We start from the raw sequence: 25637 nt of genomic DNA on the forward strand, positions 1-25637 counted from the left end.
TATTTCAGTTGTGAATGTAGGAGGAAAAAGGAAGTGAGATGATTGTCCTTCAATGACAGGAAAAAGCAAGAGTGGTGCTTTCTTCTCAGGCAAACATGTACATTACCGTCATCAGCAAGTGTCTCAACAATTCGGCATCTTCTTAAAAAGAATTAATCTTAAACCAAGAATTTACTTTGACATTAACTTTATTCCTCAGTGTATGTTTCTAGTTAACAAGTAGGTCTATCTCTAATATTTTTAATCTATATCTCTTAAATTAAGGAAACTCTACTGGACAGATGGAAACACAATAAACATGGCAAACATGGATGGCAGTAACAGCAAGATTCTCTTTCAGAATCAAAAGGAACCAGTTGGTAAGTTTTTTTTTCTTTTTTAATAATCACTGCAGTTTTTAATATGACAAACCTATACAATGTATCTTTGATCTAGAACCTAAAAGAAAGTATTACAGGTTAGTAACATAAATTCAATCAGGAATTCCTCAATTTCATTGAATCCACTGGGTCTATGTTGTTAGTAAGGAGGAAAGTTTTGTGGACAAGAAGATAAATTCTTTTGATATGAGAACTTTTATAAGTGTCTTTAGTACTGAAGTCACTTAAAACTTGATGTAATTAATAAATATCTTACTTTCAGTGGTGAATACCTGATACATTGTTACGGTGGCAATATAATGTATTAAAACTTCCCCTGATCATTGTTGTGTTATTATTAATAGTTATAATGGTTTAAGTATTTAGTATTTAGTTTTCAGCCGTTTTTATTCACTATGCAGTAGGTTTATTCGGTTTGTTATTCTACCCTTGGTAACCATTATAAATCATTAGCTAAAACTCCATCACGCTAAAAGAAAGCTCTGATGTATATACATAAAACATTTTTTAAAATTTTAACTACAAAAATTCTTTTAGAGGTTAATATGTTATATATTTTGCACAGATATCTTTACATTATTATATTACCTATATATTTTTTTTCAAATTCTAAATACTCTTTCCTATTTTCTTATATTTCTTTAAGAGGCAGGAATAATCACACTGCCTTTTTGTCATCTCAGGTATCTTTAAAAAAAAATCCAATAACGAACCTAGATTTTGATAAATATTAAATGCAAATGATGGAATATACAAAAGAAAATCGTAATTTTGCTTTGAATTGAACACAATATATTTTTAATTCTGGGTGTAAAATCAATTCACCATGAAGCTTTTCAGCAATTATTTTTAGATGTAGTAATATCCTTATTTGAAGTAGCTCATTTTTACTAGTGATGATTTAGTAAAGGTGTACTATCACCAAGATTTACAATAAATAATTCCTACATGTAGTCTATAGAATAAACCTCTGTTAGAAAATGATAATATTAGCAACTTTTTCTTTGGATTGGCTGTTCTAAGATTTGATACACAATTGGAATTCAAGGTAGTGTTAGAAATTAAAAGCAAATTGAAATGCTAATACTTCTGTGTGGAAAATGATAGGACAAAAGAAACAAGGGCCTTAACAAGATTAGGACCCATACAAAAGACTCAATTTGGACTCAAGCAATTCAGTGTGTGCTTATCTAGAATTGTTCAGAATATTTAATATGGAAAAGTGAGTATGATGAAAATAGTATGAGCAAATAAAGTCCTTATACTGTAATGTGAGAGCCACAGGTTACACCAAAATGTTAATTATATGCTTGTTTCTATAATGGGAAAACTTTATCTTCGTTAATACTAAATATCCATTCCCCTATTCAAAATAAATTTTAAAAAATCTAACAGCTTATATAAAGAACATTTATAAGAAAAATAGTATTAATGTTTACACTTTGTAGTTTGGCCCTCAAGGTGATGTGCACCAAGTGATATTTTTAACTGTATAAGGGTGAGGATTCCATTACATTCCATTCAGTAGCAAATAGTACATGTCTACATCATGTCAGTTATTGTTATATTTGGAAATCACTTTAAAATCAATTCAAAATGATACTTTTTAATTTTAATTTGTGCAAGATACACCATTTTAACCAAAATAACCCAAAACCTCATTGCAAACTATGCCTTAAATCAGCATTAATGAATATGGCTTGCAAGTCATTCATTCATTCAATAAACAGATTTTTAGTGAGTATCACATTTTGTACTAGGCCTAGGCCTATTGATAAAATTTGACACTGGCCTTAAGGGACACAAGAACCTAAATCATTTTAGATTCCATAAGTAAATTTAACTCAGTGACCTTCAGCAATTTAGTGTTAGCTTGGTAGTACTTGTTTTCCTCATCTGTAAAATCAAGACAAAATGTCTATTTTATAAAGTTCCCATGAGAATTGAATGAGGAAAATTTATTAAAGGAACGTCTGGCCTTTAATAATGGAACCTGTCAGGAGTAATAATGCAAGGTATATTGGGTCCAATAGGCTGGAATTTGAATGATTTGATTGTCTGCAGTAGGGAGTATAAATGAGTTCAGTGAAGAATAAACATACAATAGAATCCTTAGAAATCTTGCAGAAGAATATATGTACTAAGTGAGCCTCTGAGATGAACAAATTTGTATGCAAATGTGAGGATTTAACTTTATATTGTTTTGCTGCTAATGCTAAGAGGTAAACAAGTTTGAAGTAGCTAGATTCTACTCTCAGATCTTCCCAACATAGGCCCTGCGTAACTTACAAGTTCCTTCGGTAACTTTTTACTTTAGCTAACTAGTCATGTTAACCAGGTGCTAAAATTGATGGTCTCTGCAATGCTGAATAAGAGACTGTGTTGTCCATATATAAATGTAACAAATCATTTTCCCTTTTTATTTTTCTGGATCTCCAGATGTTCTGTGGCAAATCCTCACCCCAATGCATTCTACCACACTTCTGCCCACAGATATCTTTATTTTTGATGTACAGAGGAAGCAAGTGAGCAGGTGAAGTTATCTCCTGCCTCTATCTTCCTTCACTTCCCTACAATAAGCAGTATTTCTATTTTGGTATGTCATTCACATATCTGTTAACATTTGCCACATTTAACTGCCCACTCCAAATTAAGTGAATTAAATTGTTCAAGGTGTAAGGTTCAACAGGAAGAATGAACTTCAGGAACCTAGAAACTAAAGACAACTTAGTAATTTCACATTCACATAAAACATTCCTCTTGCTGTGTTTGAGGGACAATATGGTTGGGAAAAAAGTTGTTTTAGGAACCAAAAAATAGGGATTTGAATCTCTGCTTTGATACTTATATTAATTCTGCGACTTTAAACATTCTTCTTTCCTTTTCAAAGGCTCAGTTTTATTATCTATAAGGTAGAGATAATAATGTCTACCTTTTGGAGTTATTTTTAGAATTAAAGGCACATATGCAATATCTTATGTTCCAGCAACTTCATACTTATATACTCTGAAGAATATATACTCTAATATATACATATATACTCTAAAGAATATGTACACTCTCAAGAACATATCCTTGACACAAGTACAAGGATATTCAATGTATCACTGTTTATAATAACAAAAAATTTAGGAAGAACCTAAATCTTCATCAAAAGAGGAAAGAGTAAATAAATGCCTCATGTTTATGTGCTAAAATACAAGTATGTTTATGTATATATGTATACAAAAAGACATAAATAGATCTCAGAAGCATTGAGTGAGAAAAGTAATTAGAGTGATATTATGATAGGATACCACTTATGTAAGTTCAAAATGAAACATACAACATTAATATATATTGCTCCTGGATGAATATATTTATAAAGTAAATGGAAAAAGGGAAACTGGAAATATGCATACCAATTTTATAATAGCAGTTCTCTTTGGGAAGAAACAATAATGACATTCATAAGAAAATTTCATCTTTACCAAAAGGGACATTATTGTATTAGTAAAATGTATTTCATATTTCATAAAAAGACTCAAATTAAATAGAGTAAAATATTAATATTGTTCAGTTCTGGGTAGTGAATATATGAGTGTTTATTAATTTCTTCTCTTCTTTATGTTAAATACTGGGTTTTCAAAATATCCCTAAAACAACCTGCTGTTTAGACAAAGCTGCGTTTTTTACTTCCCACGCTGAGGAAGAACTTTAAGTCATCAATGTTTTCGCAGTTTCTCAGAAAAGAAAAAGCAACATTGAAATAGTAATTGAGATTTGGGAATCTGGTGTAGGGTAGGTGTTTCAGTTGGAGGCATGGTTAGGATCATTGAGTAAACATCATTATATAATTCTGGATTAGTAGATACAGAAAGATTTTGAGGGAACATGGGTCAGAGTCCTGATGTACAAAGTGTCATTTGTTGCTTTTTTGCTAAAGAGTTGATGGGCTATCCAGGAAGTTCCTGAAATTTGCAGGAATATTATCTTCAACCCAACTTACTAGACAGAAGTTTCTTAGAATAGTAAGTTATGACATTAGAGACAGTGGATAGTAGAGCCACATTAATGTAGGCAATCAGGTGTGTTTTGGGTTTTCTCATCTATAAAATTAAGCCTTTGTTTCATAGATTCTTTTTGGCTTTTCTTTTTACTCATGTAAAATATAATAAAAGCATCATTTGTGAAGAATTGTGTACACTCATGTATTCTTCACTAGATGGCTCTAAAAAATGATCCACATAGGAGAATGGGAGACAGTTGTGTGTCTTTCAGGATTTCATGAGAAATAGAACCAGTAGTGTGTATGAATAGATAGATAGATAGATGATAGATAGATGATAGATAGAGAGACAGAGAGAGAGAGAGATATATAGTCATATAGATATAGATATATAAAAAGATTTATTACAAGGGTTTGTGGAATTAGATTGTGGGGTTTAGCTAGGCAAATCTGAAATCCTCTGGCAGGATAGAAAGTCTCAGGCAGCAGCTTAAACTGTAGACCTTGGCTACAATTTCTTCTTCTTCATAGAAACCTTAGTTTTAGGTTTCTTATGTCTTAGTCTTAGGTTTCTCTAAAGTCTTATGGCCTTTCAACTAACTGGATCAAACCCACCTAGATTTTTTAGCACAATATCCTTAACTTAAAATCAACTGACTGCAAATAGTCACCACATCTGCAAATACCATCACAGCAAAATCTAGATTAGTGGGGATGATAGCCAAGCCGGTTGATACATTAAATGAACATCACAACTTTTAAACACAAACTTTCCTATATTTTACCCACTGATCTATATGCCTGCAAATATAGCAATTGTGTATATTGACCCAAACATAAATTTCCATAAATATTTACATAAAATCTAGTAAAAGCTCTATTAAGCAGAAACAGTAAGTGAACAAAATTTAGCTGGCATTAATTAGCCATGCTTTCTGAATGGAGCCTGGGCAAATGACTTTATTGTACTGAACTTAACATGTTTGATATAGATTATTATATAAAGGATGATAATGTGTCCTTTTTAACCTAGGAGGAGAAAAAGAAACAATGCTTAAGAATGTTTCAGAAGTAGGGTGCCTGGGTGGCTCAGTTGGTTGAGCAACTGCCTTCGGCTCAGGTCATGATCCTGGAGTCCTGGGATCGAGTCCCACATCGGGGGTCCCTGCTCAGCAGGGAGTCTGCTTCTCCCTCTGACCCTCTTCCCTCTCGTGCTCTCCATCTCTCATTCTCTCTCTCTCAAATAAAATCTTAAAAAAAAAGAATGTTTCAGAAGTAGCCACAACTAAATTAAGAAAGAAAGAAGAAAGAAAGAAAGAAAGAAAGAAAGAAAGAAAGAAAGAAAGAAAGAAAGAAAGAAAGAAAGAAAGAAAGAAAGAAAGAAAGAAAGAAAGAAAGAAAAGAAAGAAAGAAAAACATCTCTACAATAACCCTTCTTTCTTAAATCCAAATCCATGTATGGATTGGCTAATGTTAATGTGTTATGCTAAGCATTGTGGATGACACAAAGATGACTTTTTATGTAATACTTGCTTTGTAGCAATGACATACTAATGAGAAAGAGAGTCAGAAACATGTGGTAAGGATTCACGTGTTGGTTTGTATGTATGCGGGCCTTTAGAAGAAAATTGAAAAAAAAAATGTGTTCCTACAGAGTGCCAGTTACTGAGAAACAAGGCAAAAAGGGGAGATATGGACCCTTTCCTCATAGAGTTTACCACCTAAAAGGACTTGTAGTATGACTCAAAGTTATCCACTCCAGCCATGTTTTCCTTCTTTGCTTCTCTCAAGTTGTCAGACTTTCCCCTAACAATATATTTTAACAAGGCATTCCTTTTCCCAGAAATGTCTCCCATCTCAGTTGTCTGCCTATCTGCCAGATTTCAAATCAAATATTATCTCTTCAAAGAAGCTTTCCCTGACCTCCCTTGACAAGGCTGAAGTCTCTTAAAATAGACACCTTTAGCACCGTTGCACCTTATAGCTCCTGTCATTATTTTAGACTTCCATTTGTTTGTTGAATATTTGAATAACTACTGCTTACCAACTAGAAAGGAAACTACAAAGTTAGAGACGATATATGTTTTATTTACCATTGTGTCCTTAACTCATAGGTCAGTGCTGACATTTAAATAGATCTTCAACAAATATTTGCTGAATGAGGTGACCACTGTTTCTTATCCAATAGCAACAGGATCTTACATGATTGAATAATTCCAAGATTTATTTATATATCATAGTTGAGTAAGATTGCTTTGTGAAACAATTGCATATTAAGTGATCTGAGTGTTGTCCATGTTGGAAATATTTGTATTTATGCCAAAATTTTCTCTAAGTATGGAGTGTAAGAATTATGTCCACAGGATTGCTTATAAATAAAAGCATGGCTAGCTAGAGAGGAAAAATTAGAAATATTTCATTTCCAAATTTGCTTTTTCACATGTTCCTCTTGCTCTTTCTCCTCCCTCTTCTGTCTAACCCTGTGGCCATTTAGCTCTCCTTAGCACCTCAGAGATTTCTCATAGAAAGACAGAATAGGACAAAAATAGCCTTGATCAAGTTAGTGTAAAGATAAAACTAACTTCTTTGTACAGTAATGCCTTATTCATTCTGATCGTTATTGTAATTTTTGATCTATCCCAATAGGCTAGAGAGACTACTATCTATAAATTAACTATAAAAAATATCATTGTGAATCAGTTTACAGCGGGAAAGTCCTATCTATATTCAGTCACTTCAGATTCTTTATTTGGGAGGGATGGAGGCCAGGTAAGATGATGTGGGTTTCAAGCCATTATGAGCATTGATTAAAATAGGTTAAAGACTGGGGGTGCCTGGGTGGCTCAGTCTGTTAAATGTCTGCCTTCGGCTCAGGTCATGATCCCAGGGTCCTGGGTTAGGGCCCCACATCAGGCTCCCTGCTTAGCTATTAGTTATTCAATAACATATTGTTTACTACTTTACACAAAATCTGAAGCATTCCAGATTATTGTTTTCTTTTTTAAAAATTATTATTTTTGCTATTGTTTACTTATTTTTTCTCCTCTGGAGAGTTTAGAGCTGTGACGCAAGTAAGCGGACTATTTGTTTGTTCGTTTGTTTTATATATAAAATTGAATTGCTATTTAGTATAGCATTGTAGCTAAGGCCCTGGCTCTGGGGGTCCCAAAGAGACCAGGTTCAGCCACTCACTGCTGACAAAATCCAAAGGCAGAGAAAGGAGTGATGGTGACATCAGAAACAAGTTTATTTCAGTGAGGCCAACACTGGGAAGGCAGTGGACTCACGTGTCAAAGATTGCCCCCAGAATGATGAAAATACTTCCAAGTTTTTATAAGCAAAAGTGTGGGGGCAAAGGTGGTGGGCAAGTGCAGGTAGGCAGTAAAAGTCAAATGGATCATCATCTTGGAGTCAATCCGGGGAGGGGTCTTTCTGGCTCAGGGCAGTCCTTATTGCTTGAGGGGGTAGTTTTGGTTCCTGTCAAGAATGCTTTGCCCTCAAGGTTCCACCTGTGCCAAAAGTCAAGCTGGAAAGAAGAACCCAGCTAGAAAGTTGGAGGTCAAATGGAGGCATCCAAAGACCCCTTTCAACATGAAGGTAAAGTCTCATAAGGAAACATTTGATATAGAAGAATCTTTGAATTACTCCCAAGAATTGATGGCATTGTAATCCCACTTTATAAGATTCTCTTAGAGCTATTCCCCTGAATGAATTCTAAAATGGAATTTTCCAGTACCATGAGTGGACACATGAATGTGTATAAAAAATAAATACAAACCTATTTTTCTTGGTATACATGATTGCCATACCCATAAAATACATATACATAGGGATATTTATTACTTTGTTATTTACTTATCGAACTGCACTGATATTTTGCACTGCAGGAAATTATTGTAATTATTTTTTCATGATGAGTCTGTCTGGGCAATCTCTGGCTTAAACTCCTGCCCACTGCATTCTCTAAACCCTTTCTGTGAAGAAAATTAGGTGATTAGGAAAGGAGGGGCTACCGTTCAGTTGCTTTTCTCCTCAGGCATATTGATTATCAGATTATAAATTATTTTTTCCAGATGTAAGGAGAAAACACAATATTCTGTTTGGTGAAGCTGGGAAGTATCAACTCAAATCAATTATTATCTATCCTACTATATGGGACCTGTATTCTCATCATGAACCCCCACCTTTGTGTTTACTTGTCCTTAGCCTAGGATGTATGATACAGTAGAACCATCATCACTTTGGCAACAAAAATAACATAATTATAGTTACTACTTTTTAAACACGTAGAATATGTCAAGCACTTGTAAAATGTTTTGCATTAATTATCTCACATTAATCATTGCTGGAAGGGTTTCTTATCCTTCTTTTATAGATACAGAAAGTGAGGCTTATTGAAGAAAGTTGGTTGCCTGTGATGGATAGTGGAGTGGGATTCAAATCCAAGTTTTTTTGCTTCCAAAGCCATATTAAACCTTAACCATTATGCTATGCCCAGAGAAGTTGATTTCATATAGTAATTACCTGACCTCAAGCTCAGATCAGGGAATAAAACTGGTACTCTTTCAAGCATGGAAAGAAGAGGAAAAAAATTCAGTACCTGGGTACTCCTGAGAAATGCAGGCCCGATTAAGACACAGCAGTCAGCTTTTCTAAGCAGCTAGGGAACACAAGAAGCAATTTCGCCTCTGTGCCAATTGTGCCTCGCTATTAATTATTTCCGAATCTTTAAATGCTACTTTTAAACAGAAATGTCCCTGATATACTAGTCTTTCTAATTTGTGAAATTGTTTTTATGTTGGAATTCACTGGATTTCCCTTGCTTGTTTGTTGTTAAATCCATACGTATGACATACTTGAAATAGAAGTGCATCATAATCTTATCAAAACACCCAACTTGGCATTTTAGGACTGTGTACCACTGAGACTAAGTAATTTGAGCCTTTAGGCAGTTTGGCTAAATAACTTTGTTTCTGTTAAATACAAATCAACATTCCAGTTACCCACTGTTGAATTAAATATTCTCAATTAAGATTTATTGCTCAGTATTGGATACATTAAGTGCTTAAAGCAGTTTGTGTAACAGAGGATTTTAATTTACTACCTAGAACCATTTCCATGTTTAAAATGTTTACATATTATGAATTTTATCCCTTAAGCCTCATATAAAGCAACTTGGCTTGTCAATCAACATTATCCTTCATGGCTTATTCTTAAGAATCTAGTGTACTATGTATTTTATTTTCTTAATATTTTCCCTTCATTTTCATTGTAATCCCAACCAAAAGTCATTCGTTTACTCTCAACCTTCAAGGGCACCTTTTTGAAACCTACCAAACTTTTTTTTAATTATTATTTAATCATTCCAACCCATATGCTGTATAATGTGAATTTTGAAATCTATTAATGGATAACATTCATAAACACTTTTTATCACATCAAAAGAATTCAAGGGACCTCACTTTTTAAAAATAAGGTTAAAACAAATTTCTGTATATATTTTCTTGCTTGATATTTGCAGTTATATTATTTAAATATACTTATTACTCAGCACAGTCACTTTTATTATGTATGGAATATAATCAGTGTATAAAGTCATGCTCCCCAAAAGAAATGTTAAGGACTTAGAGCTTACAAAAAAGGCCAGAGGAATTAACAAAATTACACATCGATATACACACAAATAATTTAAATTTATTATATTTTTTTATCTGATCATTTGTTTACTCATTCTTTCAAATGTGATCAAGTGTAAAAAAAAAAAAGAAAGTTATTAAAAAAAGGTTATGAAGTGTATAGTAGGTGACAGAACCTGAAAATAAAACCTGGGATACATTATCAAGAAGGTCATAGTCCAGTGAAGTAAAAAGACAGAAATAATTACAAATCATTTGATGCGGTATCATTCATGTGTACTATTTCCAGCCACCATAAAGGTAACAAGTAGATACTGTGGAAATAGAGGAGACAACTAATGTTGTGTAAGCAAGAAAAATAGAGGAAATTGTAGTACCCAAATTGGTAATATTTGAAAGTTCAACTGGATCTTGAAGAAACAATATACTTTTGTTTTTAAGGCAGGGACAGAAGAGAAGGGGCTTACCTTATTCTTAGTAGAAAGGAAAATAAGCATAAAAGGCACAAACGTGATATGTCTAGAAAACTCAGAATTCTTCTGTGTGTCTAGGGAAAAAAATCGAACACAAGGGGATGTTTAGGATTATATTGACAAAACTCTAATTTTAAAATATTCAAATGACACAATCCAGTGCTTTTAAAAATATTTTGTTCTATTTTCCTATCAAGTTATAAAATATAGTTTTGGAGAATTATAAAACTATAGGTCTTAAACCTTTTTACATGATCTTTTAGAACAAAACACTCCTCAAGAAAAGCCAGTCACTGAGTCTGATCTTGCCTCCAATTTTGCATGTGTTATTTTCACAAGTCACATAACTTTTGCCAATCATCAAGATCTTGAAATATGGGATAAATTGAGATAAAAATGATTAATGCAAGGGAGGATGAGGCAGATGCTGAAATCTTAGCTCAATGAGATGAGCAACAAAGAACTAATTAACTCAGTTCTGTAACTCTATTTGTTTGTCAGTGACTTCTTAAAGCAGAATGAATGAAGAGGGATGATTTCAAAGAAAGAATTTAGATCTGGTTAAGATAATCGTATAGACACTTGCAGTGGAGGAAAACAACAGCAACAACACCCCTCTTTTTTTTTTTTTTCCTTTCTCTGGCTAAGGACCTGGAAATTAGATTGACAAATGACAAACTATCCAGAGAAAAACAGTTTATTAACAAGAGTAACACACACATACGCAGGGAAACTCACTGATCAATAACTCAAAGGAGTGGTTAGAATTTGGGCTTACATAGCATCTTAACAAAGAACAGCAAACTTGTAGAATAATGACAAAACAAAATAATGACAAAACAATAATGACAAAACAAAGGAAAAGGGTGTTAAACTTACAAGGGAGGCAAACTATGGGAAGGCAAATATCTGAGGGAAACGAATGGAAGATAAGGGTTGTGTTAGTAAGGTTTATCATGTAGATTCTTCTCAGTGCCATCCCTGGGCTGGTAAGAGTCTAGACTGGTCTCTAGTGATTAAGTGGATAGGGCTGCTTTTAGCAAAACAGGAGGGCAAAGAGCTTTTGTTTTTTGTCTGCTATTTCTCACTTGTCTTGAAATCAAAATAATTCTTAAGCCAAAGTGGCATATTTTGGAGTGGCATATTCTGATCCTTTACATACTCAACTTTTTATTGAATAATATGCTCTTTTTAAATTAAAAATTTTATTGAGATAGTTTTAGATTCACATGAAATTATAAAAAATAAGAAGGAGAGTTTCCATATATACTTTATCTAATTTTCCCCCATTGGAACGTTATGTAAAATGAAATATTACAACCCAGATCCCGACCTTCATGAAATCCATTAATATTATTCAGATTTCATGTTTTACTTGTATTTATTTGTGTCTTTAATTTTAGATCTAATTTTATCACATGCGCATCCTATATCTAAAACCACAGTCAAGATACTGAATACAATGAATGAAGTTCTTATGGATAAGTGGAAAAACAAAAGAATAAAAGAATAAAAAAAGATACCGAATAATTGCAACACCACAGGGGTCCTTCCTACTGCCCTTTTATGACCATACTTTCTCTCTCCTGCCTACCACCTCCTTCCCCTTTCCTCCCCCATCTGTCTTCCATTTCTAATATTTTCTGTTTTTAAAATGTTATATAATGCAGTCATACAGTATGTAACCTTATGGATTGGCTGTTTTCAACTCAGCTTATATCTTGGAGAGTCATTGAAATTGAATCTCTCAGTACTTTTCTTCTTTTTCTTGCTGAGCAGGAGGCCATGATATGTCAATACCACAATTTATTTAAGCATTCTCCTCTTGCAGGTGATGGGGTGATTCTAATTTTTGACTACTACAAATAAAGCTACTATAAACATTCATGTACAAGTTTTTGTGTGAACATAAGTTTTTATTTCCTTGGAATAAATTCCCAGGAGCGCAGTTGCTGGGTCCTATGGAATAGTATGCTTAGTTTTATAAGAAACTGCCCAGCTGTTTTCCAGAAGGGCTGTGTCATTTTTCGTTCCCACCAACAATGTATTAATAATCCAGTTTTTCTCTGCATCCTTGTCAGCATTTAGTGTTGTCACTATTTTTATTTTAGGCATTCTTATAGGTGTGTAGTGATGTCATTGTCACTTTAATTTGCATTTTCTTTTCATGTTGAACATCTTTTTCACGTGCTTAATTGTCATTTGTATATCTTCTTCTGTGAGAAGTCTGTTCATTTCTTTTGCCCATTTTTTTAAATTGGATTTTTTTAACTGTTGAGTTTTGAGTGTAGTTTCGTTGATACTAGTCTTTCATTCATTTGTTGTGTGTTTTCAGTAGTCAGTTTCTACAACTATCACAATCCTAGAAGCAGAAGGAGTTGTGTTCTATTGTCTGATATGTGGATTGCAAGTATTTTCTCCCAGACTGAAGCATGTCTTTTATTGGGCCTCACAGAACAAACGGTTCTAATTTTGAAGTACCTGCATAATTGAGAGATACTATAATAACAAATGAAATGCACAATCTGAATACACCTCACATTAAGTTATCTCAAAACTATCAGTTGTGGGGTTTACCAAAGAGATGGTTGCAAATTTTAGACTAGGATTTTAGCTTTAAAAGGAAACACAAGAACTTGTAGTACTAAAGAAATAGCTAGTTTTTAGTGAGTGCTTTCTATGTGCTAGACACTATTATATTATTATTACAATTTCATAATGGTGAAGTGAGGGTATAGCAAGGTGGAGGCTGACTAGTCTTTTGTAGATGAACCCAGAAATGAATAGACAAGCTGATTGAAAGGTGGTACCTAATATTTATCTTTACCTCAGAGAGAAGCAAAGGATGAAGCACAAAGAGTGCTCAGGTTTCCTCAGCCTATTTATTCCTGCACTTACAAAATCTAAGCATTCTTAAGAGATATTTTTTGAGATAGCTTGATAGCGAATAGGCAATTAACCCCACTCTACTTCCTCATGGAACAACCATGCTCCTTTGGAGCTAAAAATTCAGTGTTTCAGAAACAGTTTTGCATCCCAGAAAAATCATGCCTCTCCTGGTGAACTCTGCAAAGATTTCCATTTTTGGAGTATCTAGGATATTATAATTCTTCCACAGGTATAGTGCAGGATGCAATGTTATGATATTTCTTCACCTACTGTGTATTTTCAATAGTCCGTTTCTACAACTATCACAATCCTAGATGCAGAAGGAGTTGTATTCTATTGTCTGAAGATAATGCTACAAGAAGAATATTTAGAAAACGTCATTTTTTTTTATACATGTCTAGAGGCTTTAAAGGTTATCTATGTTTTAATATCCATAGTATGCCTTCTTTCCCATCTATATCTTTAGTGTTCCTCTGCCTCCAAAGAGATCTCCTCATAATACACTTCCCAGCAATACTTAAAAGGCCTCATTAATACTTAAAAGGCCTCATTAAACTTATTACATATTCAAATTTGACGGTTTATAAAAAAATATACAATTTTTAAAAGGAATTTCTTAATGTTTATATTCTAAAATCACTTGAAGGGATTTTTTTTTTTTTTTAATACTGATTCTTGGGACCAACTCAAACCAATTCAGTTAGAATTTCTGGGAGTGAAGCCCAGGAAACAGTATTTTTAATAGTTTTCCAGATAATTGTAATGCATAGCCAGGGATGAAAAATTTGAAATGAAATTTGGTGTCAGAAAAATATTAGGAAATTACCATGTCTAGAAAGCATTAATTTTAAAAATTCCTTGATTCTATATATTTACATTTTTGCTTTAATTCCATATTGTATAGTACATTGATTTAATTTTGAGTCTTTTAAAAGAGAAGTGAGACACATGAGGTGAACTTCCCAGTATTTTTTTAATCTTTAAAAGTTTTTTAAAATACTTTATTCATTTATTTGAGAGAGAGAGAGAGAAAGAGAGCACACAGAGGGAGAGACAGAGAGGGAGAAGCAGACTCCCCACTGAGCAGAGAGCCAGACATGGTGCTCCATCCCAGGCCATTGAGATCAAGACCTGAGCTAAAGGCAGATGCTTAACTTACTGGGCCACCCAGGCACCCCTGAACTTCCCAATCTTAATTGCAACAAATTTAAAACTCAACAGACTTAATTTTTTTTAGTAATATATGAAAATATAGTTAGACTTTTTCTAAAAAATATTATGTAGTTTTTTACATCAATATATTTCTAGTAGGAGAGCAATTACATAATTTGGGCAAATTACATTGTCTCAATTAAAAAATACACTAGGCTACTTAAGTCAAAATGTTAAAATAATACATTAAGGGAAATCTTTGGCTTAAAATAAAAAGGGTCAGAATGAAAGCATATGAATTAACTCTGCATTTTTACAATAATAGAAAAGATAGGTGAAAATGTAGATTTTTCTCTTCATAAAAGCTTTTAAATTTAAATGATGACATTTCTTCTTTTGATATACCTGTTATATTATTCAATCTAGATTTCTTCTTTTGATTACCAAATCCAGATGATATTAAAAATAAATGTGTCTTATAGAAATAAGTCTATATTAATAGTGGTATATTCTGTAGAAAGAGCCAACAGTCCCTTTGAAGATGTTTTAATCTCAGTCACCCTCACCCGTTCTGAGGACCTTTTAGTGCAAACATAATCATATTTCTTTGCATAGGTTTTAGGACACTTTATAAACATGCTTGTATTTGATCTGTTTTCTCATGGCTATTGATTTAGCATTCTAAAATCACTGAGTAGTTTCAACTGCATCAAAACTATCAGTTTACTGCTTAATGATTCATCTTTTGAAATAGTGCAATAGAGACTTGATTCAGAAATTATTCCAATAAATGGACACCAATGAATTCTTCAATGTTATTAAGACCTAAGTGTATGAGAATAACAAAATAAAAAATCTTATGCTGTGAAAACATTTACATTACACTAAAGGCTTTAAAAATATGTACTTCTAAACATGCATATATCTGTGAATTTAAAACATATCACCAGTTTCTTGAATTCATAACAGGATTTTTTTTAAAGATTTTATTTATTTATTTGAGATAGAGAGTGAGAGAGAGAGAGCACATGAGAGGGGGGAGGGTCAGAGGGAGAAGCAGACTCCCCGCCGAGCAGGGAGCCTGATGTGGGACTCAATCCCGGGACTCCAGGACCATGACCTGAGCCGAAGGCAGTCACTCAACCAACTGAGCCAGCCAGGTGCCCCATAATAGGATTTTTAAAACATTTCCATTCAGGGCACGTGGGTGGCTCAGTCTGTTAATCATCTGCCTTCGGCTCCAGTCATGATCTCAGGGTTTTGGGGTGGAGCCCCACATTAGACTCTGCTCAGTGGGGAGTCTGTTTCTCCCTCTCCCTCTCCCCCGGCTCATGTTCTCTCTCTCTCAAATAAATAAATAAAATCTTAAAAAAATTTCAATTCTATTTTATAAACCCATGAATAAATATGCTCAAGAACATTCAGAGATTAAGCTAATACATTTAACAGAAAAGAAGATACATGTAGGTAGCTAAGTGACTTTTCACAAGAATATGTAGGCTAATATAGGAACTTAGTTATTTTTTTCCTGTGAATCTTAAAATGATTAATCCTAAACTATTTCATCCTAATATTGATGCAAACTTAAGCCATGCAAGTAGACCTATTGAATCATTGCACTTCTTCTCTTTTGTCATAGCTTCTGGGTATAGATAGTGTATTAAAAAATTATGTTGTGGAGATAATTCAACTTTAATTGGGAGAACTCCTGGAAGACAACTTACAATTTTCACAATGGGAATTAAATAACCCATTCATCCATTCAGTGTTTATAAATTTTCTTCTCTTCTCTAGGCATTACGCTCGGTACTGAAGATCAAAGCTCACTACCACCCTGCTTCTTTTCTTTAGGCACTCATAGTCCATGAACAAAAATGTAGAGTAGTAAACTCTGGGGAACTCTGACCCCAACACAGTAACTTCCCTGCCCTGTATGACTGCTTTACACAGCAGTGTTAGAGTCCAGAAATCACAGGGTGTTAGGTGGATGAGAAAGTGCTGACACTGTGGGTTAATCTGGAGTTGAGCACATTTGGTATTAACGCACCTTTTCCTTCAATAAAAGGGGTTGAGGAAACTTAGACAAATTTAATCCCTTAAGAAAGGCCGACTAGAATATTGATTTTAAAAATCAAGGTGAAGAAAATAATAGATTAGTCTATTGAAGCCAGGAGTGAGGTTAGTGGTGTAAATGCAATTCCTTTACAATTTCTGCAGATGGGTCACAAATATGACTCTTTAGGTTCTTTGCAGCCAAAGCAAAGAGAGAAATATGATCAGTTACAATTTTATATTTTCTACTATAGCTTTTTCTGGCACTGAGCCCTGAAAGAAATTTCTCCCATGGGTCCTTGTATAAAGAGGTCACTATGGGATATACTATTTCAGACACTATATACTGGGAAGTGTAACAGTGGTTTTCCTATGGCTACTTTTTATAGCATCCTTCATTTAACTCAAAGGCACAATGTCAGAGCTCAATTCACAAACAGATTAAGTGAGGGACAAAAATCCAGCAATCTAAAAATGCAGATAGCTCTCTGATGGTTTGGCTTGATTGAGAGATGAAATTTGGAATATCTAGAGGGATAGATAACTGCTTAGAAGGAATTCTTCATGAATGTATTAATTCACTTCTTGATAAAAATTTGACTACAAAATGTTTGGCATATATTTTGTACCATAAATCTCTAGTAAGATATTCTTCATTGCTGATTAAAGATAGAATTATGTGACTTAGATAGCCAACTAAGCTGAAGGGAAAATAAACCACATCTGAACAATAAGTGGTCTAAACCAAGATTTTTGCTAGAAAAAAATGCATGGAGGTGACTCAGGAAGTACCTACAGAATAACTGAACTTTCTCTTATAAAAAAAATTGAATGATGGATGACCTTCAATCTGAAAATATTACACCAAAGAATATGAATGTGATAATTTTTATTTGATTATTTTCTTAAAGCTAATCACTCACAGTAGTCATAAAAAAAAACCTGAAAACTTTATCCCTGAAATGTCTAACTTTATTTATTAGGTTTGTTCTGTACCTTTCAGACTTCGATTAGTAAAACATACCAATAAATCAATAAATAGCTGACATATTGTATAGACTTGTAGTATTATTTCTACTTGATTAAAACTGGTCTGATAAATTAATTCTGCTCCCTGGATTGGGACTATCTGTAGCTGTAAATATTTGGACTATATTTAACTCTTTCTCAATGCACTGGAACTCATGTGATTCTCTCCAAGTGTCTCCTTTCTTCCTTTTCTTTTTTTTATCTGTGTTAGTTTTTTGTTTATTTGTTTCTTTTTTTTTAAATAGGGAAGGGATTTTTTTCTTTTTCTTTGTTTTTTTTTTTTTTTTTTTGTGGTTTGCTTCCTTCATTCTCTGAGGAAGATTCCAGAACCAATTTATTGTACTGGATGCCTGAGTATATGTCCACATTGCTTTTCCACAAGTTATTGTGGGTCATAGAAGACCAACATGGAACCACAGAATTATTGTTATAATGTGGACCCTGAGCCTACTGAGCATGCCAGTAATTAAGTAGATGTGTACCAAGAATCCTCGGCAATCAAAATATACATATCCTGAGACCTTTGAAAACCACAAATACCACTGTAACATATGAAATTGTCCATAAAATTCAATAAAGCTAACCTACAGTGATATACTGTGACGTGGGGTTAATGATCTTAAGCCTTTGGCTTGATTCCCTTACTAGATAGTTAGTTTATCACCCCATGACAGATCCTAAATAAGCCCAACTCAATTCCATGCTTCAGTGACATTACAGTTTTTTTGAAATTCTACTTTTGTATTTCCTTGAAAATCACTGAAACCAACAACTTGAATCTATAACTGCCTAAAGTAAATTTTACTGAAAGTAAGGGGGAATTAAAAATTTCATCAATGATATTAGTTTCCCAAAAGAGTATTGTGCATTAAAATTTTCTGAGGCAAAGCTGCGTAATGAAGAGGGCAGGCAGTCAATTTGGAAATCGAAACTTTGTTAATATTTCTGTAAGGTCCACTTGCTAGCTATGGGCTCAAAAAGATTTCTTAACTATTCTAGATATTATTTTTCTTATTCATGAAATGAGACAGTCATTGCTGTCAGTGTCACAGATTGTTGTGATAATCAACAGAGATACTGCTTAAGTGCCTATAAAAGTATATTGTTCCACAGATAGTTAAAACAGTATATTTCCCTATTAGTCAGATCTTATTTTTAAAGACAAAAATCTAAGCTTGCAACTTATTTTTTCCCCTAGAATCTAGTGCTAGGTGAACATTACTATTTAAGTGGCTACTGTTATGTTTAAGTTGTATAATTTAATTACAGGTCTATCGATAGACTATGTGGAAAACAAGCTTTATTGGATCAGTTCGGGAAATGGAACCATAAATAGATGCAACCTGGATGGTGGTAATTTAGAAATAATAGAGTCAATGAAAGAAGAATTAACAAAAGCTACAGCCCTAACCATCATGGGTAAGTGTAATGGTTCTATAGCTAGGATGCTATGTATTGATTGGGGGTTGATTAATTATGACCTGTTAAAAGCTTAGAAAAGTTACTGCTCCATTAACACCAGAAGCATATTCAAATTATACATCTCTATGAGAGTTGTTTTTTGTTTTGTTTTGTTTTGTTTTGTTTTTTCCTTTTTTCTTTTTTAACCTTAGCAAACAGACTTGTAAGATCATCCAGATCAGGGACTTTGTGCAGTTTGCCATACAAACTTTACCATTATTGATTTTTGGCTGTGACTTGTATTATTTTACTATTATTTTCTTTGTTCTACTGCAGAGTTCTTAAGTGTAAGGGCCTTGTTTATTTGTCACAATAAAGTCAAATGTGGCTTTTCTCTGCTTATAAAGGATAGCTTGATCCACACAGATAATTCAAAAAACAAGGCCACAGGACCCATTGACCAAGAAATGAAATTATTCTCCCACAAATAATTCTTTCTTATTTTTAGGGATGAGTAGTCTTACTGATTTGAGCCTCATTTCCATTCTTTTGGTTCAGTCTGTGGGGAAAAAAAATTGCTAGATGAATAAGACAATTAAGAAGCTAACAGGGGGTATGGAACAAATAATTATCTTCTGTATTGATATTTGAAGTTGACTTTTGAAATATGAATTTTTATACAAAATAGTTTGAGTTTTAGAAAAGATGTTAAGAGGAGATACCATAAAGAAGCGCTTTTTGGTGAGGATGGCTGTGCCCTTCCTTAATGAATGGCTGACTCTAAACTGACATTCATGGTAGGTCGGAAGTATGAGGATTAGATCTTTCACATAGAATCTCAGTAGTTATGTTTGGTTACGGGAAATCAGAAAACTGATTTCATATTTGCAACTCTAAATATGAGGTATTCTGGATAGCATATGAGTGTGTGTGTGTGTGTGTGTGTGTGTGTGTGTGTACAATATATATAATTATATGTATATATATAAGTACTATATATATAACTATATATACTATTTATGAAAAACCAATGTGAATATATTTTTAAACATTTGTATAGGTAATAAATTAAGCCTTTTAAATTAATATTCTACAAACTTCACCTATCATTTCTCGAATTGAATGTTAATTATTTTTGGTTTTGTTTTCACTAGTGACTATTGATTAGGATATAAAGTTTAAAAGTAAATAGTTGTTAATTGAGAAAGATATGAAAATTTATTCTCTATTAAAAGAAGGGTTTTAATCACCTTTTATTTATTTTTTAAATTGTATCGATTTATTTGACAGAGAGAGAGAGCACAAATAGGCAGAGCGGCAGGCAGAGGGGGAGGGAGAAGCAGGCTTCCCGCTGAGCAGGGAGCCCGATGTGGGGCTCGATCCCAGGACCCTGGGATCATGACCTGAGCCCAAGGCAGATGCTTAACCGACTGAGCCACCCAGGCATCCCTAATCACCTTTTATTTCAATTAGACTTAAAATATCTGAGTAAAAGTGAATACGGTTTAGATATTGGAAATTATTATTTAAAACAGGATGAGTCTGGGATACAAAAAAAATTAAAATTCAGTTCAGTTCAACATGTACTTAGAATCTTTTCAGTACAGACAGTGTACTTATCTCTGAAGTACAAATATAAACATGGACACTATTCTCAAATAAAACAAAACAGAACATACATTTCTGTGAGGGAGAGAGAGAAAATAGATTGTTTCAACCAATCGTCAATCACAAAGAATATCTCAGTTTCAATAGCTGAGAAATACAGAAAATAAATATATTTGCCTTAAAGTTGTGAGAATCATGTGGAAATGTATGGGAATACACTTTTGAAAATGTAAAGTTTTTTACAAATGTCAAAGGTGGAGACTGGAGTCACTTAATTTGATCTTTAAGACACTGGAATTTTACCTCATTGGGCATTTCCAGATCTCTGACATAGTGTGGCACGGATGTTTACTAACTTTCTTTTGCTGTAGTTTTATTCCTAAATGGCTGTCTTTCTGCTATTATTGTCCCATTTTTTTTTTTCTAATTGTTTCTTAGAACTAGTGTTATTTTTTTTTAAAGTTTTTCTTCAGAGGAAGAATTTAAACTTGTAAAAAAAAAAATCTTATTTTTGTTAATGTCCCAAGTTTCTTACTAGCCTTTGGACAATTTCTATATTGTTTGTAGAACATGATGTTGCCATTCTTTTCATTGTGTGTTTTCAGAAGTTACACACACAAACACACACATGTACAATAAGGACTATATCTGACAAGTAGATTATTTTAAAGCATAAATTTATTTATAATTTTCCTTTAAGGCAATAAGGAAAATAAGGTTATTTTATATTACTCAGCTTTGCCAAATTAACAAGAAAATTTTGTATTATGTATATTTGTACATATTTTAAATCACCTGAGTAAAAATATCAGCGTTTAAATTCTGCAACAATTCCCAAATCACCACCCACATTATGTTTTCAAAAACTGAATTACAGTATACCTGATGAAATCAACCTAAACTAGCAATTAATATAGCCGAGAAACACAATAAACTAGAGGGAAAAATGTGAAAATACGGTATAACATTTCAAAGAACATCTTTGACTTTTTAATGAATATATATATATATATATATGTATACACACACATATGTATACTATAAAAATCATTTCCTCATAGAATAATGGAAAGCTTTATAAAAGTTTATTTCTGCTAATGTGATTGCTACCCACCCTGCTATTAGTAGAAAATGAATACTAAACTTACAGAACTCAATGCTGTAAACAAAGTCTCAAAAATAGAGCAGTAGTTCCTTGTAGCTAAATAAAATAAAGTCAGTTAGTTTTGTTCCCTGATAAAATCGAAGAGTGAAAGTTTGGAGGAAATCATAATCCCTATATTGGGTCGGCTCTGTGAAACTGATACATCAGCACCGCATGGGAACCCAACTTTGCATACATTAAAATTATTTTAACTAGTGAATGGCCTTGTATGTATACCCCTCCCTGCCACCATAATTTGATCAAACCTGAAAGTTAAAAATAAATATAATAAGACTTATTAATGCCTCTGTTGTCAACAGTGGATTCAGTGGATATATCAAAATACATCTTTAGTTTGGAGGTTTGAAACCTAAAGGAGAGTACCTTAGAGAAGCAGCGGAGCAAACTTTATTTTACAAAGTTTCCTAGCTTGGCTCTGAACTTGCTCTGTTGCTCAAATTCCTCCTTCTTTGAGAACCTCTCTCTTCTTTTTCTTTGGGAATGGAATAAAGGGCGATGACCTGTTTCCTGCTGAGGCTAAGTATTATAGTCATATAAAAAAGGCAGTATAAAAGTAAAACAGAAGAACTTCACAACTTACTATCCAGGGGATTACTGATGATTATAGCTACAAATGTTTAAGGAGCCATTTGCCCACAGTAATACTGAAATTCACATCTAGAAAGCAAGGAAATAATTGTGCTATGAAGCTACCAGTTACATACCAGTGTATACCAGCTCCTCAAGACATACTACCTGGGCAATGATAACTAACTGAAAGTTTTTGTTTCTCTAAAATGTAGAAGTAGTTTTCCTAAAATCAAATGAAAATTCTCTTTAGACACTTCTTATCATTTTTTCAAACCTCAAAGATGGTAAATTATAACGATTTAGAGTCCCCAGTTTTATTTGGAAAAATATATACAAAAGAAACTGAAAAGAACTTAGAAATATTAAGATCAGGAAAAGTAGAAGGTTAATAAAGCAATGATTTGATGATTTAACCAAGTCCAAGACCCCAAGATCAAAATTGCTACATCCAAATTTCACACTTTGACACTTCTTACAAGAAGTAGTGCTTAACTTCTGTCCCCTTGAGTATGAGCTAGACTTAGTGACTCATTTCTCATGAATAAAATAAGACAGATGTGATGGTGTGTGACTTTAGAGATAAGATCATAAAAGGCATGAGGCTTCCTCCTTGCACTCTCTTTCTTGGATGGCTGACTCAGGGCAAAGCAAGCTGATATGTCATGAGAGCATCCACATAGCCCAGTGGAAAAGTCCACACAGCAAGGAACTGGGACCTTTGGCCAGTAGCCACGTGAGTCAGTCATCTTGAAAATAGAACCTCCATCTCAGTTAAAATTTCAGATGAGCAGAGAAAGTCAGTTATCATATGGTTTCACTTATTTGTGGAACATAAAGAATAGCATGGAGGACATTAGGAGAAGGAAGGGAAAAATGAAGGGGGGGAAATCGGAGGGAGAGATGAACCATGAGAGACTATGGACTCTGAGAAACACACTGAGGGTTCTAGAGGGGAGGGGGGTGGGAGGATGGGTTAGCCTGGTGATGGGCATTAAGGAGGGCACGTACTGCATAGAGCACTGGGTGTTATACGCAAACAATGAATCATGGAACACTACATCAAAAACTAATGTTGTACTTACTGTATGGTGAATAACGTAACATTAAAAAAAAAAAAAAAAAGATTTCAGATGATGACAGTCCAAGCCAATGCATTATAGCAATCTCAAGAGAGAGCCCAAACCAGGACCGCCCATATACCTGCTCCCAAACTCCTGACCCACAGAAACTATGAGACACAACAAATGTTTATTGTTTTAAGATACTGAGTTTTGAGGGTATTTATTAAAACAACAAAAAGGTAAGTAATTTACGTGTCATTCCATCCATAGAACTCATTCATTTATAAACAGAATTACAAAATCAAATTCTTATTCAATAGAATCAGAATTGTGAATAGTAAATTGTGTCAGGTATAATAAAACCCACTCATTCCAACATGATGGTGGGTGGAAATTGAGTCCAGGCTTCAACATCCAGACTCACATGGGAATGGCAAGAAGTATGATAAAACTGGAGAAAGCTGATGCTTCACCTCTCAGATCCACTTATTTTTGCCATAAAGAATATTAAACAGTTGTGCCAGATCTTTCATTTTGCAAGCGAGGCAAGAAATCCAGTTAAAACAGAAAATTTCATAATTTTTAAATGTTAGCAAAGAATCATATTTAAAAAAATGCAGACAAACATACTGTATAGGCTAACCCTGAAAATTAACACGATATAAACCAAGGAAACTACCAAAACCACCATCACAAAAGCCATGGATGGGTGTACTTGATTCAGCCCAGAGAACAGTAGTTAGTTCTCACCTCTGGTTTAATCATCATTATTTATACTGGTGGCTTTGAATTATTGAGAGAAGGGGATGGAGTTAAGGCAGCTAATGCCCAACTATACCAGTAGAGGAGACTAGGTAAAATCAATCAGTCAATCAGTCAATCAATCACCTGGTAGAGCTGGCATAGTTTACAGAGGAGAAGGGGTCTCTCTCCCACAGGACAGGACATATGATTTTCCACCAAGCTTTTGTGGTCTTGTTTGACCAGACCTTGCATTCCGCCTGAGGTATACAGAGATGAAGAAAGTATGAATGTGAGGTCCACATCTTATTTCAGTTCAACTGAAACTAGCCTATAACTTTAAACATCGAATTCTTCCCCATTAAAAAAAAAAAAAGATCTTATCAATTGTCTTTCTCAAACTATCAGAGCCAGCAAAAACAATAGTTTCTGCTTTCAAATACAATAGCTGGTAGCTTTAAAATTGTACCTACCAATTTTTTGTCTTAGATATTTTTCTCGGTATTTAGCCACTCTTTTTTTTTTTTTAAGATTTTATTTATTTATTTGAGAGAGAGAGAGAATGAGAGATAGAAGGCACGAGAGGGAAGAGGGTCAGAGGGAGAAGCAGACTCCCTGCTGAGCAGGAAGCCCGATGTGGGACTCGATCCCAGGACTCCAGGATCATGACCTGAGCCGAAGGCAGTCGCTTAACCAACTGAGCCACCCAGGCGCCCGCCACTCTTTTTATGGGAATTTTCTTTTATAAATAATATACTTCAATTTCATGAAATAACAATATTCTAGAACATTTTCTTACATGATTTTTAAGTTGTTTGTGCTGTAAAATAGGGTACAGTCAGCTATGCTATATTTGACTATTGATTACCTAGATACAGAGCTTTTTTGTTTGTTTTTGTTCAGCTTTCCTCATAACTTTTGGCATTTTCCTGATCATTAATGCCTGCAGGAGACAGAGGTAAATTTAAGTTCATCAAGTTGCCGTTCAATTTTAAGTGTCTTTGTGAAAAGGAGGAAGAGGTTGAAACTATTGACTAAAATTAGGGCTTGTGAGCTATTTATGGATTATATTTAACACAGTATTCCTTTTCACTGTCAGCATATGCAGTTTGAGAGCAGAGTGTATATATTGTGTTCACACTGAAGAGAGAGTTAGAAAAATCAATTAATGGTCCTGAGAGGAAAGACACAAATTAAACAAATGAACTGGCTGAAACAGACTTACTGGTATTTGAAGAAAATTAAGATGGAATTCAAGAAATAGTAGGATGGTGACTTACCTGTATTTATATTTTTTGGGTGGGGCAGGGAGGATCTGGGGCAAATGGACCATAGATTCAAAATAGAAGTGAAGGTATGGGAATTACTTAAACAAACTTGAAGAATTCATCTGTGTGTCTATAGAGAAAATCCTTGGCACTTGTGGATTTAATGGTCAGCATCTTCTTTAATCACAGGCTGATCTTGATATAGTCCATTAAAATGTGTCATG

General features: G+C 33.8%; 1 protein-coding gene across 2 annotated transcripts in view; it reads left to right on the top strand.

Annotated features, from left to right (window-relative positions):
• Positions 1-25637, top strand: part of LRP1B (LDL receptor related protein 1B) — a 1880289-nt gene that overhangs the window by 1293741 nt on the left and 560911 nt on the right. For both annotated transcript variants that reach the window (XM_088022156.1, XM_088022157.1), the window contains 2 exons: positions 265-359; positions 18869-19018. In XM_088022156.1, the coding sequence (XP_087878282.1) occupies positions 265-359; positions 18869-19018 (245 nt within the window). The remainder of the gene's footprint in view (positions 1-264; positions 360-18868; positions 19019-25637) is intronic.

This window comes from Eumetopias jubatus, unplaced genomic scaffold (genome assembly GCF_037043125.1).
Source record: "Eumetopias jubatus isolate StellerSeaLion01/CBP00866 unplaced genomic scaffold, mEumJub1_p1.0 scaffold_3, whole genome shotgun sequence".
NCBI lineage: Eukaryota > Metazoa > Chordata > Mammalia > Carnivora > Otariidae > Eumetopias > Eumetopias jubatus.